The sequence below is a fragment of the Epinephelus fuscoguttatus genome, linkage group LG4 (assembly GCF_011397635.1).
Source record: "Epinephelus fuscoguttatus linkage group LG4, E.fuscoguttatus.final_Chr_v1".
Taxonomy (NCBI): domain Eukaryota; kingdom Metazoa; phylum Chordata; class Actinopteri; order Perciformes; family Serranidae; genus Epinephelus; species Epinephelus fuscoguttatus.
Window position 1 is genome coordinate 17,927,728 of NC_064755.1, and position 20,980 is coordinate 17,948,707.

At 42.7% G+C, this 20,980-nt stretch overlaps 1 protein-coding gene across 1 annotated transcript in view; it reads left to right on the plus strand.

Moving 5' to 3' along the window:
- The window catches only part of b4galnt4a (beta-1,4-N-acetyl-galactosaminyl transferase 4a), a 186,707-nt gene that overhangs the window by 49,809 nt on the left and 115,918 nt on the right, over positions 1–20,980 (plus strand). Inside the window, exon 2 of the mRNA XM_049574774.1 lies at positions 7,691–7,803. Within this exon, the coding sequence (XP_049430731.1) occupies positions 7,691–7,803 (113 nt within the window). The remainder of the gene's footprint in view (positions 1–7,690; positions 7,804–20,980) is intronic.

Sequence of the window (20,980 nt, forward strand, 5' to 3'; positions counted from 1 at the left end):
TGCTAGCTCAAGGGAAGTACAGGCTACGTCACTGAGATGGAGTCACAGTGTACTCGCTGAGTAGAGGAGATCAACCTTGTCAATAATTTACACACTGCATGCTGTTGCTGTGCACTTGTCTACTCTCCTTATGACTCTTTTGTCTCCCTTCTTTCCTAACCTTTCTTTCATGCGTCTACGTTTGATTCTTACTTATCGATTCTCCCATTTTTCAGTGCCTATTCATCATTCCCAATCACCCAGTTTACTGGGTAAACTTGCTCACTGATTCAAACAGCTAACTCCTCCAAAAAACTAATCAGTATGACACGACAAGGTCAAGAGGTTCATTTGCTGTTAAACCGCACATTAGAACAACTGTATACTGTAAGCTAAGCAACTTTGATTGAGGTATTATTGTTGCAGTGCCAGAGGTTGCTGTTCCACTATCACAGCTGGCCTCCTGGGATTTAAGTGTGACAAAGAAAAAGAAAACGTGCGGTCGGCTGCACTTCAGCAGGCTGAAACACTTTGGCAGCAAGGAAGGTCAGGGGCAAGCGGCTCACAGGAGGGCCACAAGTATGGAACGGCTCAGTACAACAGTGCTTGGTGGGAGGGCATGTGTGAATTAAGTTCATCAAACCTCAAGGCAGCAACAGCAAAAGACCATGCTAGGTCACACTTTTGTCAGCTAAGAAAAAAAAAGATCAGCCAGAAGCAACAGCAGTCACATGACCAACACACTGTAATGCCCAAACAGTGGAAATACTTCACCTAGTCTTGATTTAGATTTTCAGTATGGCATGCTGGCAGCTGGGTGAAAATTTGAAGTAAACAGTATGAAGTCATCCATCGGCCCTGCCTCGTGTCAAAGAAACAGGCTAGTGGGAGCTGTGTGGGAGTATTTTCTTGCACAAATTAGGCCCCATGATACCAGATACCCTTCATTTGAATGCCAGAGTCTACTTAAGCATTGTTGCTGACCAGCAATCCTTTCTCACAGGGCTACCTCCAACATGAATAGTGTCACTACTACCTTCTTTATAATTTTTAAAATACTTACAGACATGACAATGGCCTCAGTGAGCTCCATTCGCCTGCCAGTTTCTTGGACTCATTCCAATTAAACATCTTTGAGATGAGACTGAATGACAGGTTAGTTTGAAACAGTTGCCAAAAAATCAGCTGCAAGTGCAACATGCTGTTGTGTCAGCATGGATTGAAGCTTTTCCAGAATTTTGAATACATTACTACTGCTTTAGTTGCTTGTTTGTTTGTTTTTGTCAAATATTAGATCATTTGCCAAAATGACAATATTTCAAATAAGAATGCAGTACTGAAATTATTATTCAATTAGCCAGTTGACAAGAACAATAATCTATAATAATATTTACAGTCAATCACTCCCAAAAAATCAGGGCAAAACAAAAATAAATGTGTTTTAAGTTCGTCACACCACAGAAAAATGAATTTGAATGATTAAAAAATAATATAAAAATTGGTTTCCTGCTCTGAGATGTTGGGGCGTGCAGAAGAACGAGCCACTATGAAGTGACAAACTCTTGTTAGCAGCTAAGGAAGTAGCACAAAGCACACACACACTCTCAAGCCAAAGAATGTGTTGTCGCACAGTGGCAGACTCGCGTTCAGCAGCTAACCCAGCGGCACAAAGCAGAACCACTCCCTGAGCTGAAGAATGAGCCACTTCGCAGTGACAACGCCTTCTTTAGCAGCCAGCAGCTAACATTAGCATTAGCATCTTTTAGCCGATTCGTGCTAAAAAACTGAAAGGTATGTTTGTGGCCATTATTTTGCTTGTGTTTTTATTATTGTGGCATTTAAGAGAATTGTTTATTGAAAGAGCAAAGAGAGCTTGTTGCATGTAGCTTTAGTTTTTGTATAATGAGGGAGGTGTTATTTCAAGGATGGCTCTAATGCATCACTGAGCCATGATTTCAGGCCCGCCCAAAAAATCCTGGACACAAAAGCAGGGATAAACAGTTAACATAACAGTCTAACCCACACAGCCTTTTTCACTTGCTTTCTAACATGAATAATGTGCTTAGAAAGCAACCAAGATATGTTTCAAGCTTTTTTTAAATATTTAATCAAGATTTCATTTCTCAAGCCTCTAAAATGTGAGAATTTTCAGCTTTACTCTGTTATATATGATTTAATAGCCTATGTTTTCATTTTGGGAGGTCAGTTGGATCAAACAAGCATCACGTTGGCCTCTGCGAACTTGTTATAGACACTAAATACAGTGAAATAGTGAAACATTTTAAAGACTCAAAACATAATCATAATCGATGATGAAAATATTCAGTTCTTGCAGCCCTATAAATTTGTACTTTGAGTGTTAACCATGAGAATGAATAGATTTTTCTACTCTTTTGAACATTTTAATTTTGTACCTGTAACTATGACGCAGTTTTCTCCTGCTGTGTTCTTTTGCTAGTCCGTTATTATTGTCGAGGACTGAGCCTGCTCGGCTGCGCCTTTTCAAAGGAGACCACGTAGAAACCACTTTTGAGATAACACCGGCAAATGAATTGTTATAATGACCGTTGGCGTTGTTCCGTAACCGCTGTGAGTGGCTGTGTTTGACTCTGTGCTTTTATGTCCCCCTGTTTGCCAGAGGGCTGTAACGTGGAACAGATCCTGAGGGCTCCGAAACATATTATTATCATCTAATTTGTTATGACTGGACTCTGTCACATAGTTTCAAACGAAAGCCTTCCTATTTAACCACTTCATATGTATTTATCTCTTCTATAATATTCAATTTTCTCATCTTTTCTATCCTGACTGCCCTTCGTCACCGCTCTTGTAGCTCCTGCTGCGCTCACTTCTTTGATTCTGCTATTAGCATTCCGCTGTATCACCATTCTGTCTATCACTTAACATACAGTGGAGCACCGCGTTGCACTGAAACCCAGTGCTTGTTGTCAGTCGTGTTCAAAGATAAAACGAGTTTAGAATATCATTAGTTTTAAAAGGGCAGCCAGACAAGGTGAAGTTATTACTCATTTCTCAAAAGTAGAGGAAGCTGCAGAAAGTTCCCCCCCGATCCTTGTCTCTATCTAGAGATTACACCCACATCAACCTTGGATAGGACTCCTGTTTATTGTGCTTTTTAATATACCCTATCACAGACTTAACACTCTAAAAAACGGCCTCTACCTCTGTTGTCTGGAGGTTATAGAAGTTGCTCTCCGCCATCTTATCTGCACAGTAAATAGTGCAGTAGTTTTAGGACTGGGAGACATGAACAGATTAGGCAGAACATAAGAGAGGAGGCTCCTGAATGATTAGTATTCTGCTTGGTCTCCTGCGGGTGGCGGCGCTCGTAGTCGATTGGCTTCCATTAACCTGCCAGTCTGCTCTTCATTACTTCATTAGAGCCTCCGTGGAGGCTTGAGGAAGTCCCGTCACAGTCCAGGGACTGGGACTGACTCCTGACTCCCTGTAGCTCGCCAAGGGCGTCAGACCTACCTTGCCTCCTGGCTGTTGCACAGTGCATCATGATCTATGTGTGTGTTTGTGTGTGTTCTTTCAGGCCTTTTTAACTTTGTGTTGGTGAGTAAATGATAGAAAATCATGCTGGTGAGCTTGGAGAACAGCAGTCCCAGCAAAGGATAAAAGGATCAACCTCGTGGTTTGTATAAGAGGACTGCATTGGGATTGGGATCCCAAAGGTCCAACGAGACCCACCACAAATCTCACAGGACTGGGCGGTTTTATCTTTGCCACCGGTGAAAGCATACGGTCAGAAAAATGTGTGGGTCCCAGAGATTATTAAACATAAAGCATGTAGACGGCAACAAGTGAACATTAAATTAATGCGTTTTCCTTGCGGGATGCGAGAAGACGCCATCTATGTGTACGGTCAAAATGTTTGTAGGTGCGGGCAGGAGCTGTCACACACCCTGCAGGAATGGGCAAGAATAGATAACACACATTGCAGGAGCGGGCGGTGATGGTCAGAAATGCAGTAAGAGCAGGCAAGAGCGGGATTAGAAAACAGTCCTGTGCAGGGCCCTAGTTTGTTTGGTTGATTCACCACCACAGTGCCATTTGATTGATTCATCACAACTCTGCTTCCTGCCAGCAGGGGACATTATTTATGACTCATTTAAATTGCAGTAACACATTTTTATATCTGACATGGTACACCAGATCATGTGTCGACACATGAGTGCATAAATTTAGTCAGGACACACACACTTATACACTCAAACACATACATATACTTCTTCGTGTTAAGGAGGGCTAAGAAATATGTTGGGGAAGAATATTTCAACATTTGCGTGCGCACGCACGCACGCACGCACACACACACACACACACACACACACACAAACATACAAAGCACAAGTACTTTGCAGTTCTCATTATCTTCTCCTTTTGGGATTGTTTAAGAATTTATTAGAGGAATAAATTAGCAGTGACTGTTCGTTTTTTTCCATTTTTCAAACATTTATCCATATAAAGGGACTGTGCGCATGGAGCACTCATGACTCAAATGCAAATATAATGATATAATGTTTCCACGTTACACTTCTCTCCATAGGACCGTTTACCGACGGCTCTGCATAGGGTGCGGAGATGCATTTTGTACCTTTAATGCTAAAGAAGTCTTATTTTCTCAGCAAAAGGGAAGTTCAAACATTATTCTCCTCAGACTTCAAAAGACAATGCTTGAGGGAATTGAAGAAGAGGAGCAATGATTTGAAAGTGAATTATTTGTCGAAGTTTGCCTCCAAATGTTGTGCTGACTGCTTTGTGTCATCTGGCTGATGTTTCCATAGGTAGTTTCTTCCTATCAAACTGTAATGCTGCTAATCTTTCTCTATTTATTGAGGGCATTAAAGAAAGCACAGATGGATTTGGCTGTCAGTTTCACCATCTACTGCTTGAATACTCCTCTTGCATATGAAATACAATGCATTCCAATCACATTATCGAGTGTGTAAAGGTGGACGTCATTAAAGCATGGTACAAGAATACGCCTATTATTTATAATTGTGATGTATTTTAATGATGTTATCTTGGACAGTGGGCTGTTTCCACCAGAGGTTTCACAGTTTGCTGTCTCTATTTGGAGGTTCATTTCCAAGTAGGACTGATATGAGGTTTCTGTGTTCTGTGTGCTCATTCATATTTAAGGTGATCACTTACATAAATGAGGCGAGGCAAAGGGGAGCCTCACCTGGCTCCCTGGAGCATTGCCTGCTCATAATAGCCTCAGATAAATGGTTAAGGGTAGATGTGCTGCCAGTTGACTCACGCAGTGACTCATGCAGTGTTTACTCAGAGGAAGAACAGAAATAGCCAGCAAAATGAAGCGAAAGTTAAATGCCTAAAGTAATGGATTTGCTACTTATTCATCAGTTAGTTGATTTCAGATGATTTTTATATTATTATTGCAGTATCATGTCATTTGATTAGGTCTTTGTTGTGTGTGGCATGTAGGTGGATGTAGTGTTCATGAAATTTATGTACGACAGCATCCTGAAAATTCAGACATATGCGCTGCTACTGAAAACTACAAGAGAGATTTAAGTCACAAAGTAAGATCAAAACTCGGAAGTTGAAGTGTCCTGCTATTTTTGGCTCAACAATGGCAGGAAAGTCAGGCTTGAAGTGAGACGAAGTTGAGCACGGCTACTCTTTGGTGTTTGCTCTTTGATCTGGTGGTGCTTTGATCGACCCCGGAGGACGTACTTAGACTGTCCATGAGGAGTTGAGGCTGCGGACCGACGGTCTTCACAGCACGGTTCCTCTGGTTCAAGTGGCCTTGTTTGACAAGGGAATGGCATTCACTGAAAGCTTTCTCGACTTCCATAGCTTGGTATTATGCTTTTTTGTTCCTTCTTTTCTTTGAGTCAGGGTGACCTTTCCAGTGCACTTCGTCCTGAGTGAGACAAGAGTCAGAAAACATACAACATGCCCTTACGAAATCAGAGAGAAGGATGCGAAGTACCCTTCAGAGGGGAATGCATTGTGAAAATGGCAATTTTCTCTTTTCCGTTTGATTTATTCAGCAAAAGGAGATGATTTTTTTCAGATCAAAGCAGATTTTTATTACAGTTGTTTTGCAATCAGTGCAATTGCAAAGGGAATGCAAGGAGACAGGCAAGATGATATCCAAACAAATGAGGAAAACAAATGATCATCTCAGATTATGTTTGCTTGAGACTTTTGCGGGATGCAGAGCAAGTTGTACCACAGGAAAAACTTCACTGTGGCTACATTTTTATTTTTATATTGTATGTTTTTCTGCTGTTTCCTCTCTGCGAGTGAGCAGGAACCTGTCTGTCTTTCCTCTTCTCCTTGACCACATCAATCTTGCCGCAGCCCAACCCTGCCACACACAGACACCCCCCACCCCCCATCTAATTCAGCCCACTCAGACTCATTGTTAAGGGGACATATTGGAAAACCATTAGCTCTCATTATGCTTTATAGCCACCCGTTCTCCCCATTCTGTCTTTTAATCACAATCCGTCCCCGTGTGTGTGTGTGTGTGTGTGTGTGTGTGTGTGTGTGTGTGTGTGTGTGCGTGTGCGCATGTGGCTGTATGCATGTGCGTACACTACAGCCACCCCCCGCTCAGCAGACAGTAATGAACCACTTTCACTATAATGCATTTGGGACACCACAAAGACCCCAGCCCCCTCCCTTTTTGCTTTTTATAGGGGAGTCAATGGCACAGGCGCCACTTTTTATGGCAGCCAATCCGAGCTGCAGCAGTGTTGTGCATTCGTGAGCCATGTCAGCCAAATGGGATCGAATGCTGTGCAATAGAAATAAAAAGAAATTGGAGTGAATAGAGTATGGATTCCCTTTTTATATGAACTCCTCGTAGAGGTAGAAACCCTTATAGGAAACCTTATGAGTATCCATTTGCTCCTTGTAACTCCAAATAACCAGGCTCTCATAAAGTGCTGAATATCCTGTTACTGCTCTGTATTGAATTGTGCTCCGGTTTGATCAGCCATGACAGCGTGTCTATGTGTATGTATGTGCGTGTGTTTTTGCTGGCAGCACGGGAGAGATGGAATATTGACCATATGCTCTGTGACGGACACACACACACGAAAACACCTCACACGTGCACACGCACGCACTCGTAACGAGTGGATTTAAATTCCGGTTGTTCTCTCCCGGCCAAGGCAACTGTCATCATTGTGCAGCAAAACTCCCATAATCCATCTGGGGCATGACAGCATCCTAACAGCTCCACTTCGCAGTGAGAAAAGCTATTCTTTATGTCTCTCCATTTCTCGATCTCTTCCTTCTTTTCTCCATTTTCACTCCCTCCTCTTCACATTTCCCCTCCGGACTGGTTTTTATTCTTCTCTCTTGTCTCTTTTCGCTTTTCCAATTACATTTTTTTTTTCACTTAATCTCCTTTTTACTCTGGAAACTTTTATCTGGGTTTGATTACACTAGAGAGGCTCAGTAGGAGGAAAATGAGTGATAGCTCGAAATTATTGTTGACCACTATGATGATGGTAATGAAGATATTCATAATCGTAATTACGCTATAGAGATGATAGAGATGAGAGCGACAATGATACTATTAACGACGATGATGAAAATGGAGATGAGGATGATGACAATGAGGATGATGATGACAATAGCGATGATGATAATGGTGCTTGGTGGCTTTCTAAGCGGTGTGCATGTTTTCACCTTGGCCCAGATGGAGATAGACAGACGGAGGGCACAGACGCCAGCCGCAAGAGGGACGCTCGCTCCTCAGCCGGCCACCACAAGAGTGAGGACACCAGCGACAGCAGGGAGGACGAGGCTGCAGTGAGTCTTTCATCGTTGCTGTCTGTCTTCTGTTCTGTCTCACCACTCTGGACTGAATATTAATACGATGTCACAACCTAAACACACACACCCTACACACCCACATCCTTCTGAGTAAGCAGCAACAAAGTTTATTTCTCATGTGTGTGTGTGGAGGAGCTCATCAGGGCTCAAACAGTCGCAGTCTGGATCTTAATTATCATCAAAAACACAGGGCTCTGTTCTCTGTGCACCCACTGATTAGTGCTCCCGTCTGCTGGCACCCCCCCAAAAAAAAACAGTCCCATCTCTCCATAATTGGAACAAGATAAGGGACGATGCAACATAAACTAGATCCATGTTAAAGTGTTGATGATATTGGCTAATATAGGTGCGGAAACATTACAGAATCTCTAATCAGATTGTATTGTTTTGAAACTTTTCTTTTTGCTCATTAAAACCCATCTACAGTTCAGCCTTGTGACCCCACCCACTGTACTGAATTTCAATAATGTTTCAAGCTCTGGGAGGCCACAGCTCAAAATATTTTCTGAATACATCATGCAATCTACCCATCTACTTGAACATTTATTTGTCTGATCGTTTTCATGCAGAGAATTGTGAAATTAGACAAAGTGATAACCAACTGCAGGACATGAGACAGAATTTGGACCACAGCCAGAGATCATTAGCACTTGGTACATGCAGCAGTAAACCGCTGAGACAATCTGACACTTAAACTGCTATTTCCTCTGACAGTGGGTGGATTTTAGGGTTAAGTACAGCAATTTTGGACCTGCAGATAGTTTCCAAGTATTGCAGAACCTGCAGAGCACATTGGCTCCGACAGTGTGTTGAGACAGCAAGCTCCCGTTGTTTCCAACAAGCAGTCCAAATGAGGATTATTATCAAAATTCCTCCAAAAACTTTGCATAACATGAGTGGTGATAACCTGCTGCCATTACTCTGATAGCCCAGTGCAAATGTTTGTAATGTTCTCTACTAAAGTGAATTACAAAGAGAAATATCTTATATTATCTGGGTTAAGTGCCGGCTATAGTCAGGGAATGTTGATTTCATACACCGCTGCTTGTTTTTGGTTGCCTGGTCTCAACAGGATGAACTTTGACACCAAAACAAGATTGAAAACCACTGAAAATAAGACCTCTGGGTGTGACCAGACTTAAAGCAGTGCTTCACCCCCCAAAATCACAATTTGTATAACAATTACTCACCATTTGTAAAGATAAATTCATGAAGAAAAAGTGTTTTTCTTGCATGCTTCTGCAGTGAATGAAGAATCCAAAAATGGAGAAAGTTCCAGAAAGATGAATTGTAGCCATTGGGAATTTAACAACAGCAAAGCTATAACAAAACATCCGTTTACAAACTCTAACACAACTTGTGCCGTATAATCCAAGTCTCATTTATCCAGCTGTATGCTCAATATGTCCCAAACACATTCATTTAAGCTAAAGTCTAACTATTTAACTCACTTTCACCTTAACAGCCTCAGGTATAGACAAATAATGCACCTGCACTGTTTATGTAGAAGTGGGGTGAGTAGTTGTTAAACTCATGCACTGAGCAGTCAAAAACATTCTGTACTCTTGTTCTTTATCTCTTTTTTATTCACTCCAGTTGTACCTGGCTGTTTTCTGTCTTCTTTAGTAAAGAAAATGACTCTTTTAATACTCTCAAGGTTTCGATGCTCATCCATGGCCTTGAGGCAGGCAATTTATTATTAGTCCCTCTTCCCTCACCCTCAGCCAACCAGGTTTCCAGGCCAGCACTTGCCACTCATGTTGACAGGCTGTCTACGTTGAAGTGTTCTTTTGCCTGAGGCTCAGGTATCTTCAAAAGTACCTGAGGTGCCAAATAATCTGGCCGTCAAGGCAGACAATCTGCAGTAATTAAGTGTTCACCACACATGTGGCTATGTTGAACATTTGATATGCAAGAGGCCAAACTCACTGTAGAGCAAAGGATGTAGCCAGATAGATGTAAGCGATAAGGCCCAATGAGGTGTCCATTATCACTTTTTAATGGCCGACATGGAGGCGTGAACTGTCTGACACACAGCGGAGGGCGGTTGCCTCCTCAAAGGCCATTAAAAAGTGTTACTGGACACCTCGAAGGGCATTATCCTCCTTATACCGTGGTCACTTACCAAAGAAATAAAAAGAATTTTCATTCGTATTTTTTGCTTTTTGTGGTCAAAATCTGATTTTTTTTTACAAGCCATAAGAGGCAGCATTTTTGCGTCTTCGCATTCATTGTTTTCAATATAGATGTGCAGCAGGCGTGCTTAAACAGCAGCATGGTCATGCATTCATGCATTTCCAGGTGCCCATTTTTCAGGCCATGACAGCTGTGCCCTGAGATAAACCGAGTTTAACTTTTGAAACGCAGCAGCGCACTGCACATCGTGTGACAAGGACCAACCAATCACAGCCGATGGATATCTTTCCCTTCTTCCGTAAAAATCAGTCTGTGATAAAAATAGAGAAGAAGTTGATCATTTTAGTGCAGGGCTACCCAGAGTATTACATCTGTCCCATGGATGATAGGCCTACACGGCTGTAAGAAGATCAGCTCTGCACTCAGGATTTCAGGTAAATAGGCTATGATATGATGCTTCTTAAGGTTGCTTAGCAGCCTCAGACACAACCTCCCGCCACACTCTTGAAAGCTGGACCAAAAAGGCACAAGAGTAGCACCCAGCGCTTGACCTCGCATTTTCAAGGTGTTTTCCAGCATGTGTACGGTCCCTAACATGGTTTCCTTGATGACACCCGAGGGTTTACCTGATACCTGGACCAATCATTGCTGCCCCGGAAGGTTCTAATGCAATGGAAACGTTATTTGCCCCTCCAGTACAAAGGACAAACCTTAGATACAACTTAGCAACAGGAGATATTTGTAGTCAACCCAGCTTATTGGACCCTTTGGCTCAGCTATTAGCCAGAAAGCTAACGTTATGCTACCAAGATTCAAAGTCAATAACACTGCATGCTGTTGACAGTCAGTAATTTGACAGTATGCTTAACAATAAGACTGGCTAGCTATCCAGCCATGTTGTTGTCCCCAAATCGAAATCAAGATTTTCGCAAACAAACAATACGCCATGTGTAATGTAACTGTCGGCCGCAATCCCTAAGTGGCGAGTTGAGTAGTGGGCAGCATGTTAGATGATCGCTTAAGTTCAGAGGAGCAGGGTATTACCTGCAGGATGTGTTGCAGTCTCCCTTCTGTGGTGTTCAGAGGATGAGACACTGAAGGTCTACTCTCATTGTTGTAAATTAATTGTAAGCAGATTAGAGATACTGGTACTATTATGTAGCAAGTGCATTATTAGCAATGAACAGACAGTTTCACCAGAACTACTAAGTAGGTGCCCATTATCAGTTTTTAATGGACACCCTGCAGCCAATCAGAATCAAGTATTCACCCAGACCATGGTATAAATTAATGCAATGTATCAGATGTTGTTACTGGTATTTGTATAATGATGAGTTTTTTCCTCTCTGCTTGCTAGAGAGGATCATTACACTGGCAAGAAGGGAAGTCCCTGAAAAGCTGCTGTATATGGAAGCAGTTAGAGTGTAGTGTATTCTACGAGATGATCGGTGTTTCTATCTTGGTCTTCATCTTGCTTCTATCAATACATAGCACATTATTTGGAACTGATTTTAAATATCTATTTAAAGTTGCATAGTATGCGTCTTTCTGTCAGACACGTGTCCCTGTATCATACCATAGTGGTCACAGTGATTTCTGACCTGCATGCGCGGCATAACGTCACTCTAATACACCGTGCAAAATGTACAGTATGTTCTTGGCCTCACACACGCTGTGGCTGCAGGAGTTTAAGACCCGAGCACATTTAAAGTTAAAACCTCAAATTGTTACGATATCGCTGTATTTCTGTTGACTAGCCGAGGGGACCATCGGAGAGAAGGAGACGATATATCTTATTCCATAAAATGCAGTCGTCTTCAAAATCGATTTAAGTGACGGCTTTAGGAAATGTGCTTGAAGAGATAAGAGTCATGAAGGGGAGCCGGCAGGCTTTTTTTTTTTTTCTTCTGAACGGCCCTCCTCTAAACTCTAAACCTGCCTGATAGCGTTAGGGCTTCTCTTCTGTAACAGTCAAATGAAAAGCGGCTCTCAGGATGAGTCAGTCTTGTGCGCCGAAGCTCAGATATTTCAGCTGCACTGTAAGCATTCTGCTGAAGTCACTAAAACATGTCAGAAAGTTTATGGCATGCTCTTTATGAATTTTAATAGCATCACTTTGTCATTTGTTCCCTAAACGACGGGTGATAGATTTGGTTTGCTTCAAATAATGATCACTTAGATGAACTGTGTTCATACTCGGACGGTAAACACGCTCTAAATCATCACAATTACAATATAGGAGATAGAATTGGCCTGCTGCAGGAGGTGCTTAGTTGGATTTATGATCTGTAGAATATAAGATGGAGTCCCATTTATGGTTATCTATAACACTGCTTTATTTGTAACAAGCACTGTGTCCTATCCTTCAAAGGTGTGTGTGTGTGTGTGTGTGTGTGTGTGTATGTCAACACAGCTCACCCTTAAGACTTTTCTCTTCAGCTCTATAACCGCATCTCTCTTCATCTATAATTTACATGCCCATTTACCAGCTCTTTGTTCCAGCAATGCTTGACCTCTGAGTGCGTGTGTGTGTGCTCCTGTACGTGTGTGCAAATCATACCATGCTTCACATCTCTCTCTAGACTTTGCCGCTCGTTCAGCACCAACATCTTGAGGAAATCCAAAGCAACATAATTGACACCTCCTGTCGATGTGACGCCGCTCCAGTGAGAGCTCTCCTTCACTTAGAAAATGTCAGTGCCAAAGGCCAAAGCTGCGGTCCGTGTTTCCAGGCCTGATAGCCAAAGTTAGTTCAACACCAGACGTATGTGAGTGTGTGTGTGTGTGTGTGTGTGTGTGTGTCTAAGAGAGTGAATGTCAGAAACAGAGAGACAGACAGGGATGATTTAGTGTGTTTAATGTGCTGTAATGTGGGTCAGGGGGACAGAGGCCCTTCTCCCTTGTTTGCCTCCTCTGTTAAGCTCCTCTAATGTTTTGTACTACACTAATAGCTCTCTAAAGCTGCCATTTCAGAAATTTCAGACAATGAAACCAAATTTGCATGGATGAAAAACAAACAGAAAAGCCCCCAAAGGCTATGTGCACTCAAGATTAATAGACAGTCTAAAAGGAAGTGGAATGACCTTATTGCAGTTGGGTGGCACAAACACTCATCAGGGGCTTCCAGCAGGGAGATACAAAGACTGAACACTTTCTGCCTTCTGCCGCCTCGCTAAAAGTGCAAGTGATAGAAAGAGCTAAGTGGCATCCTTGGTGTGAGTAAAGGTAAGGAGGTGGGTGCTGGTCTCTGATGGGAAAAAAAACCTTGTAAAGTATCTTTCACCCCTCTTGTTTGTTGTCAGATGGAGTGGTGGCCGCAGTGAGAAAACACAGGGAGTGTTAATCTGAGAAAATTAGAGGGAAGTAGAGAAAAACAGGAGAGGGTAAAGGTGAAGACAGACAGAAAGGGAGGACGAGGTGATGGAAGGAAACAAGAAAAAATCAGAGGTAAAGAGAAGTAAGAAGTTGAGGAGCAGGATCGTCTTTAGAGGAAGTAATTGCGTTTCTCTCGGTCTCTGTGAAAGGCTGCGACTGAGCCGCACATGTTTGCCTCTGCCTTTTTCTTTCTTTGCCTGCAAATCACTAAAATTGCAGCTTAAATAGTTGACAGAATGTCAGGGTTGGCAATTACACGAACCGACTTGGGGTGTTTTATTTATTTATTTTTTTCTTGAAAGACATGGAATATCTCTCTGGCCACCTGCTTTTTAAGATGAAACATGCAATAGATTTACACTGTCACAAAGTCTGTGTGTGCGTGTGCCACCTCCAGGGAGCCTCCAGGTGGTTACCACTTTGTTTGACAGTCTTTCTAAGATTATATAAAGCCAGGTGTGTTTGTCCTTATTCCATTTGGTGCATACATATTACCATGTATGTGGGCATGTGTGTGTGTGTGATTGTACATTCGTGTGTGTGTGTGTGTGTGTGTGTGTAGTTAAAATGGAAGAGGTGTGAATTCTGTGCTCTGCACCCTGCTCTTCCTGTCAGTGGCAGATTGCTTCTGGGGGTCCACCCCTTCATCTCACGTACCTGATGAGAGGGATGAATGATGAAGGTAAAGGAGGAGGGTTGGGGCTTCATAGTGGACGTAAAGGTCAGAGGACAACGAGACAGAAGAGACGAGCAGATCTGATGAAACTGGGAGTCATTAATATTGATTGAAAGATAAATGAAGACATGCGTGTGTTTAAAGGTATTTTACTTGTCAGTCATTGATGGTTATTCACATAGAGACACTAAGAAAATTGGGGATGAAAAAACTGAAGCTTGACCGCCAAATCCAAGCCATGTAGGGGTGGATAAAGCCTTAAAATATTATCAAAATACATTTTGTAGACTACAGGAACATTTTTGTTCATTGTCACTTTCAGATCAATAAATCTATCATGCACTGGTACCAAGTGGCAAAATCCATGGCTTAAAGCCTCTGGAAACCCAAATCCACAATAGCCTTCTAACTATGTAATTTAGGGTCTTATGTACATAACATTAAACATGTAAAACAATTGGAAATCTGTTTCCATCCAAATTCGAAATATCTGTCTTTTAAGTTTTTGTACATTCTTGAAATTGGGTTTGATTTGGCAATGGTTATCTCTGAGATTTATTACGCAATAAATTCCAAACCAATCATAAATCATCAGTCAGTTGTCTCATCCCGCCCCCCAGTGGCAGCGCAACAAAACCTTTCTGCTCCAGCTAAATCTGCCTCTTTGAGTCTGAGCCAACTCCTCTTTCTAGTCTGATGTTTAGAAAATACAGATCGTAAACTGGCTGAACCGCTCGGCTGCGACCCAGCGGAGGCTCTGCCTCCGGCGGGCTCCCAGCAGCACTCGAATCAGGTTGACCGGCTCCAGAGCCCGGACAATCCGAGCCTTTGCAGCTCGTGGAGCTGCAGGAAGAGGCAGCTTGTGAGTGGCCGGGCTTGCCCCCCGGGCCCGGCGGGGAGGGGACGTAATGTGCACCCTTCCTCACCCCTATCCCCAACCCCAAGCAGTTAGCTTTGCTTTCGCATAAACAGATCCCCAATCGCGGAGGTGATGCTGCGGGAAACAACACAATTTTAGCCGGAGGGGAACATTATTCGAGGCGGGCCAATACTTCTACACAGCCCCAGAGAGACGGCCGGCCGGCACCGGTCTCTCCCGCTTTGACGGTCGGTGTGTGTGTCAGAGTAAAGACATCTTTAATCTATTAAGACTGGATGTGTTTAAATGAAAAAGGCTATTATCAGAAAAACGGAGCAGATTTATGTTTTCAATGAAAACGTATCTCAGTGAAAAAAGGCAAAGCGCTAGCCTCCCGTTGTCATTCATCTCAGCTAACGGCTGGGCTCAACTGGGCACGTCTGCAGCGCGAGTCCCGTATCAGCAGCTCGCCCCCCTGTTAATCAATTACAGCGGCTCCACTGGCAACGAGAGCAGCGCAACAACTCTATTTAAGCGGCTCTTCTATTCTTTATCCGTGACACTGTGTCCGTGGCGGACATTTGAAAGCGAGAAGATGACAAACAGTACAGTAAACTTGTAGATAACTCAAATATATGTAATAACTTAGGTGGAAAATGCTTTAACATTTCATGCAGCCTACATGCAGCCTCTCGGCTCAGCAAACGGTAAACAACCCCGCTGGCTTCTCTACGTGTCGCTTCAGTACGCAGTCAGTGGAGCCCCAATGAATACGCCGCGACGCTACGCTGTACGTTTGCAGCTGGTGGAGCCTGGACGTAACATTGCATGTAAAAGTTATGCTAACTATTCTACGAAGTAACATTAATATGAATCACAAAACATTTTGAAACTTACCATTCAGTGACCACCTGAAAGGAATCATTTTCAGCTTCTGCTTTGTCCTCTGAATCATCAGAGGGCTCAAACATGTACGGCTGGATTAAATTTGTGGCAGCCATTGCTGAGCCAGGGAGATGTCAATCAAAACGAGGGAGCTGTCAATCAGAGCATTATCTGCCACGCCCACTCTGTCCTGGCAAGTGGTCTAAACAGCAAAATGAGCTGTTTTTAAACCAGGTTTTCTAATAGTTATTAATGGTTATTTTCACTCAGACTTTTGTGGATGATTAATGAGACACTCGACTTTGATATAATATATGCATTTTTACTATTTCAAGCTGTGTTTCCAAAGGCTTTAAAAATAAAGCCATAGCCACTCGTGCCTAAAACTGCAGTTCCCTGAATGGCCACTTGCGGTCAATCCAATCTACAGTCAATCCCCATACACCCACATGTTAAAATTCCCAACTTTATAGCTAATAAACATGATTACAGCTTGGTACAAAAAAAGGTTTTGGTCTCTATGACTTTTTCAACATTCATGACAACTGCAAGGGGCGTGACTTTTTTATATAACTGACCCGTTTACATTTTGTTAAGGCTTAAAGTTACACATATTTAAGGGTGAGGCTGCTTGAGTAACAAGCTGTCTTTGAGGTGTCACCACAGTCTATGAGTCAGATTCTCCCCTCACTCCTCCACAGCTCTAATCTCTTAACCAAATATGATCACTTCTAGCCCCAAAAAACAAGATGGTGACGGCCAAATTGCTGAACTAGAGGGAGTTCACAAACCAATGGATGATGTCATGGTAGCTACGTCCATTCTTCAATACAGTCTATGATTGGTACCAGCAACTCTCAGTGCACTTTCCCCACACTAGGGCTGGGTTATATGGAGTGAATCAAATATAACAATATTTGAAAATGTGACATTATTGTAGGGCTGACTTTCACAAATGAAAGTTTTAATGAATAATAATCAAAGGCAAATAATAGAGCCGCCAAAACAGTGTGGTAAATTCGGATAATGACATCACTTTACTGTAATGCAGCCTTTAAAACCAGGAAAAGACAACACTTAGGATATTATGATGTCCAAAATCTAAGAAGATATCAAATCTCCTATAATGTTATGATATTATATCAGTATATTGCTCAGCCCCACCCCAAACATAAGACTTTGGGCTGTAATAGGCCAGTTAGCAAAGAAAAAACCCTGCAAATGAGCTCATGGAGATGAGAGGAGAGGAGAGCAAGGAAGGATGAGTGTGAGGAGATATTTCACCGGAGGCTTGAGAGAAAGGGCTGCACCATTGTCTTTCACCTGACGGAGATTTTAATCATAGTGGCAATTTTACAGCAGCTCATAAACCGCAGCAGCCGGGCCTCATTGTTAACCTCCAATTGCTTTCAGGGCTGTAAATATGGCCGCCTTACATCGCTCTGGCCTTGCCGATAGTTTATGGGAGATGGGAAGGAGCTGGCGCTGGCTCTGGGAGACTTGCCTGAGAATGATGAGGAGCAGAGAGCACGGACTGACTAGTAAATAAACACATGGCTGATCAGCGAGACTCAACACACTCGACTGCACCACACAGATTTGGCCATGATGATACACTGCTGTGTGCACTAGCCGGGCATTAGGCTTTATGTAATCTGTAAATGGACCCAAACATAGGGATTAGCGTCATAGCGTAATTGCTCAATTTGACATTTAGATTTGACCGCGGAGATCAGTGACGCATGACTCATTTTTCCAGGTGCTCATTACATTGATGTAGCATTCCCAATGTTTTCACGGATTGAAAAGGATTGTAGATGAGCGAGGCGAGTGATGAATCCGGGTGGTGACTCAGTGGCCTCAGCTCTGACATTTGGTTGAGGGAGTTCTCTCCTGCTGATTGGATCTGCAGCCAGCCAAGTGGAAATGGATCTCCCATGAGGCATTTGGTACATCAGCCTGAGCACCCTACCCCAGTATGTGGGAGCTTGCACGGCGTTTGTTTTCTGCCACTTTTCTGTGTGTTGTCATTGGTGTTACCAAAAAAGTTTAATTACGTTTTTGTCCTTAATCAAGGACACCGCTGCCAACCTGGTCCCAAGAGTCTTTCCAGTGAAGCAAAGAACTGCTACAGGCTGACAGTCTAAATGGGAAATGGAGGGATAATAGAGCTGTTATTGGTGGATTCCGCTCTGTTACTAAATAAGCAAGCTGCAAAATATGAAGTCAGAGCTTTTAGATAATGGTGGGTCTGTTTTTTCTGAGGCACCTGTGACAACTTGAGCTGTTGTAGAGGAGGAAGGTTAAGAGACAGACTGAGGCAGTGAGATTTGCTATACAGGAATGACAAACAGACAGTAACAATAAAGTCATAGTTCTCACGCAAGTCAGAAAGACACACACAAGGTCTGGTTTTGTCACACAGTCGTCTCACTCAAGCTACAACTAAAGCTCGGATTCTGAGCAACTCAAGCACAGAAAAAGGTTGGAAAAAGGTGTTCAGACACAGACACAGTGTGATGACATTATCTCCCCCTGGCGTAAAGCTGGAGAGGATCATGCATTGTGCGTTGTGTAAGTGTGTGTATCTGTCTTTCCATAGCTAATCTCAAATACTACTGGACCAATCAGCCTAATATTTTGTGTGGAGATTAACAACCCTGCTTTATCGACTGTTTTATACCGTCATTGACTGCTGACTCCTTACTCCTCTTAAAGGCCCAGTGTGTAAAATGGGTTGAAAACTGTTGAAAACAGTGACATCAGTGATCAAATTCTAGATTGCAGGGCTCACTCGCTCACCCCTCCCATCAGGTAAATGACAGTGGCCTCGTAGGGAGAAAAAGCCTTGCGTAGACACGAGTTTTTCAGGAGTAGGTCTATCTAGCGACGAGGTGAATATTTATTTCGAAATCTAAACCATGTTACGATATTGTAATGAATCACTAACGAGCAGGAGACCAGAGGAGCGTTCGGGAAAAAGGCCCGTTTATTTGAGCACTCCAAAAACTCCAGTAACACTCCAGGGGGTAGCACGTAAAAGGCTCTGTCCCAAACTCTGACTCTTCTAGCGTAACACACACACTTCATAACTTTACACACATACTCGTTTACCATACCGAGTGGGGACCCCCTCCCCTCTCTGCTCCACCAATCTCCAGCCCGCACACTGACTGACAGCGTAGCCTGTCAACAGAGCTCAGCTGTTTATTTAGCCTAGCAATATCTCCGGATTATAGTAGCTGGAATGGACGACTTTGAACACGATTTCGAAGAGTTTCTTGTAGCGGACACAGACCCAGAGCCATACCTGTTTGAGTCGGAGCATTCAGATGAGGAACTCCATGTGTTGGATGCTGAGCGGGCGAGAAGAGAGGCTGAATGCACAGAATGGGATTCGGTGCTACCATCGTTGGGGAGATATATCATCAGGAGGAAAAGCGCCGCAGAGAGTGCATCACATCTTCCTTTCCTTGCAGATGACGGTTCGGGTTCATTCTCTCCTGTTGCGTGGTAAGTGTGGTTCATTCGCAAACTTTATAACTAAAAAAACTTTTCACAACTCTCTATCGACGAACTACTAACACTCTGCTGTTTCCTCCTCCTTCTTCCTTCCTTCCGCTGTCTTTGTTGGTTCATTTATACACGCGAAACGCGTTCTCTGGCTGGCTGGATTGTCCGCTCGGGCTGCCTTACATACATGGCGCTGCAAGATGGCGACCTCTCTAAAGCAAGGCCCTTGCTATATATATATATATATATATATATATATATATATATATATATATATATAAAAGCATAATTATAAGGCTACGATAACCAAACGAATTTTATTTTATAGCGATTATACACTTATATAAACATATTAATGGGTAGAATATTCAGATTCAGATTCAGATTTGACAATAAACCATGCCAAATATTACACACTGGCCCTTTAACCAGCCTGTGTAGGGGCAGCTAAGTGCTATATTGTAGGAAAAGGGACTTGCTTAAGTTTTTTGAAGACATTTCACCGCTCATCCAAGAGGCTGTGCATCATGTGAGTCACATGCTACCTTGACAACTGTGAAACTCACAGCTCTTATGTGACCTTAATGACTCTGTAAGGTTTCACACCCACACAGAGTTTAAAGCCTGCAACTCCACGCCAGTCCTTAAGAACTGAAGGAGCCTCTTGGATGAGAGGTGAAACATCTTAAAAAAACTCAAGCAAGTCCAGTTGCCTACAATGTAGCACTTATGATTACCATGACCTGGGTGACTAAGAATCTTCACAGACATTTTCTAAAATTCAGCTTGGCTACAACCAACAAACCTTACAATCACTTGCAGGTCCCTTTACTGCCTTTGTTGTGGCTCAAAAAAAGACATCCATAGAAAAGTTTGGTCGTATTTTGAACCGGAGCATCTGCGGATTGATTCCATACCTGAGATGTTATGATTCCCTAAAGTTGTGCACAATAAGAAATGAATAACTCACCTCTCTTTGTTATTTTGACTGCCATCTTGACTGTAAGGGAACCAGGAGGAACAGGTCCACCGGGCACAGCTGTGCCGTGTTCTGGCTGTCAAGGCTCTGCCAAGGTTTTGTTCGTCCGCTTGTAGAATTGCAGATTGTGTTGATTTGGTCATTTTTTCCTTGATATTTGTGCTACGACTAAACAAATAGGCTACTTAGTTAAAAAAAATTGTTTTGTAGTTGTTATTTCCTACAGGTTGTTATAGCCTACAGAGTTAATAATGTTAAAAGTGCAGTTATGAATGACATGGATCAAAGCTTTGTGGCTGTGTTTTAGTTATTAAATTACTTTTATCCTCATTATTACATCTTATCTAAAGGTGACATACAGTGCCTGGTAGCAGGAGTACTCGATCTGCTCTGTGCAATGCCCTGCAACTCTGTCAAAAATAGACCAGCAGCACAATGCGTCTACTGGAATTGACGTGTCTGGGATCAGCTCGGGTGGCCTACTGGCACAGACCTGCGCTCTACCAAGTGCACTTTTGTAGTTAATCAAATGCTACAGTGCTGTTTGTTTGGATCTTTACAGGAAGCTAACCAAAGTTGCTATTTTTGAGTTTTTCCATTTAAAGCTAGTGAATGGCTGCTAATGTTTCCTAATGTCTGATTTTGCTGAAACTCAGTTACCAAAAGACTAGAGCTGTATTCAGGACTCATCTTGTGATTACATCATAGCATTCAAACCTTTTAAAGTACT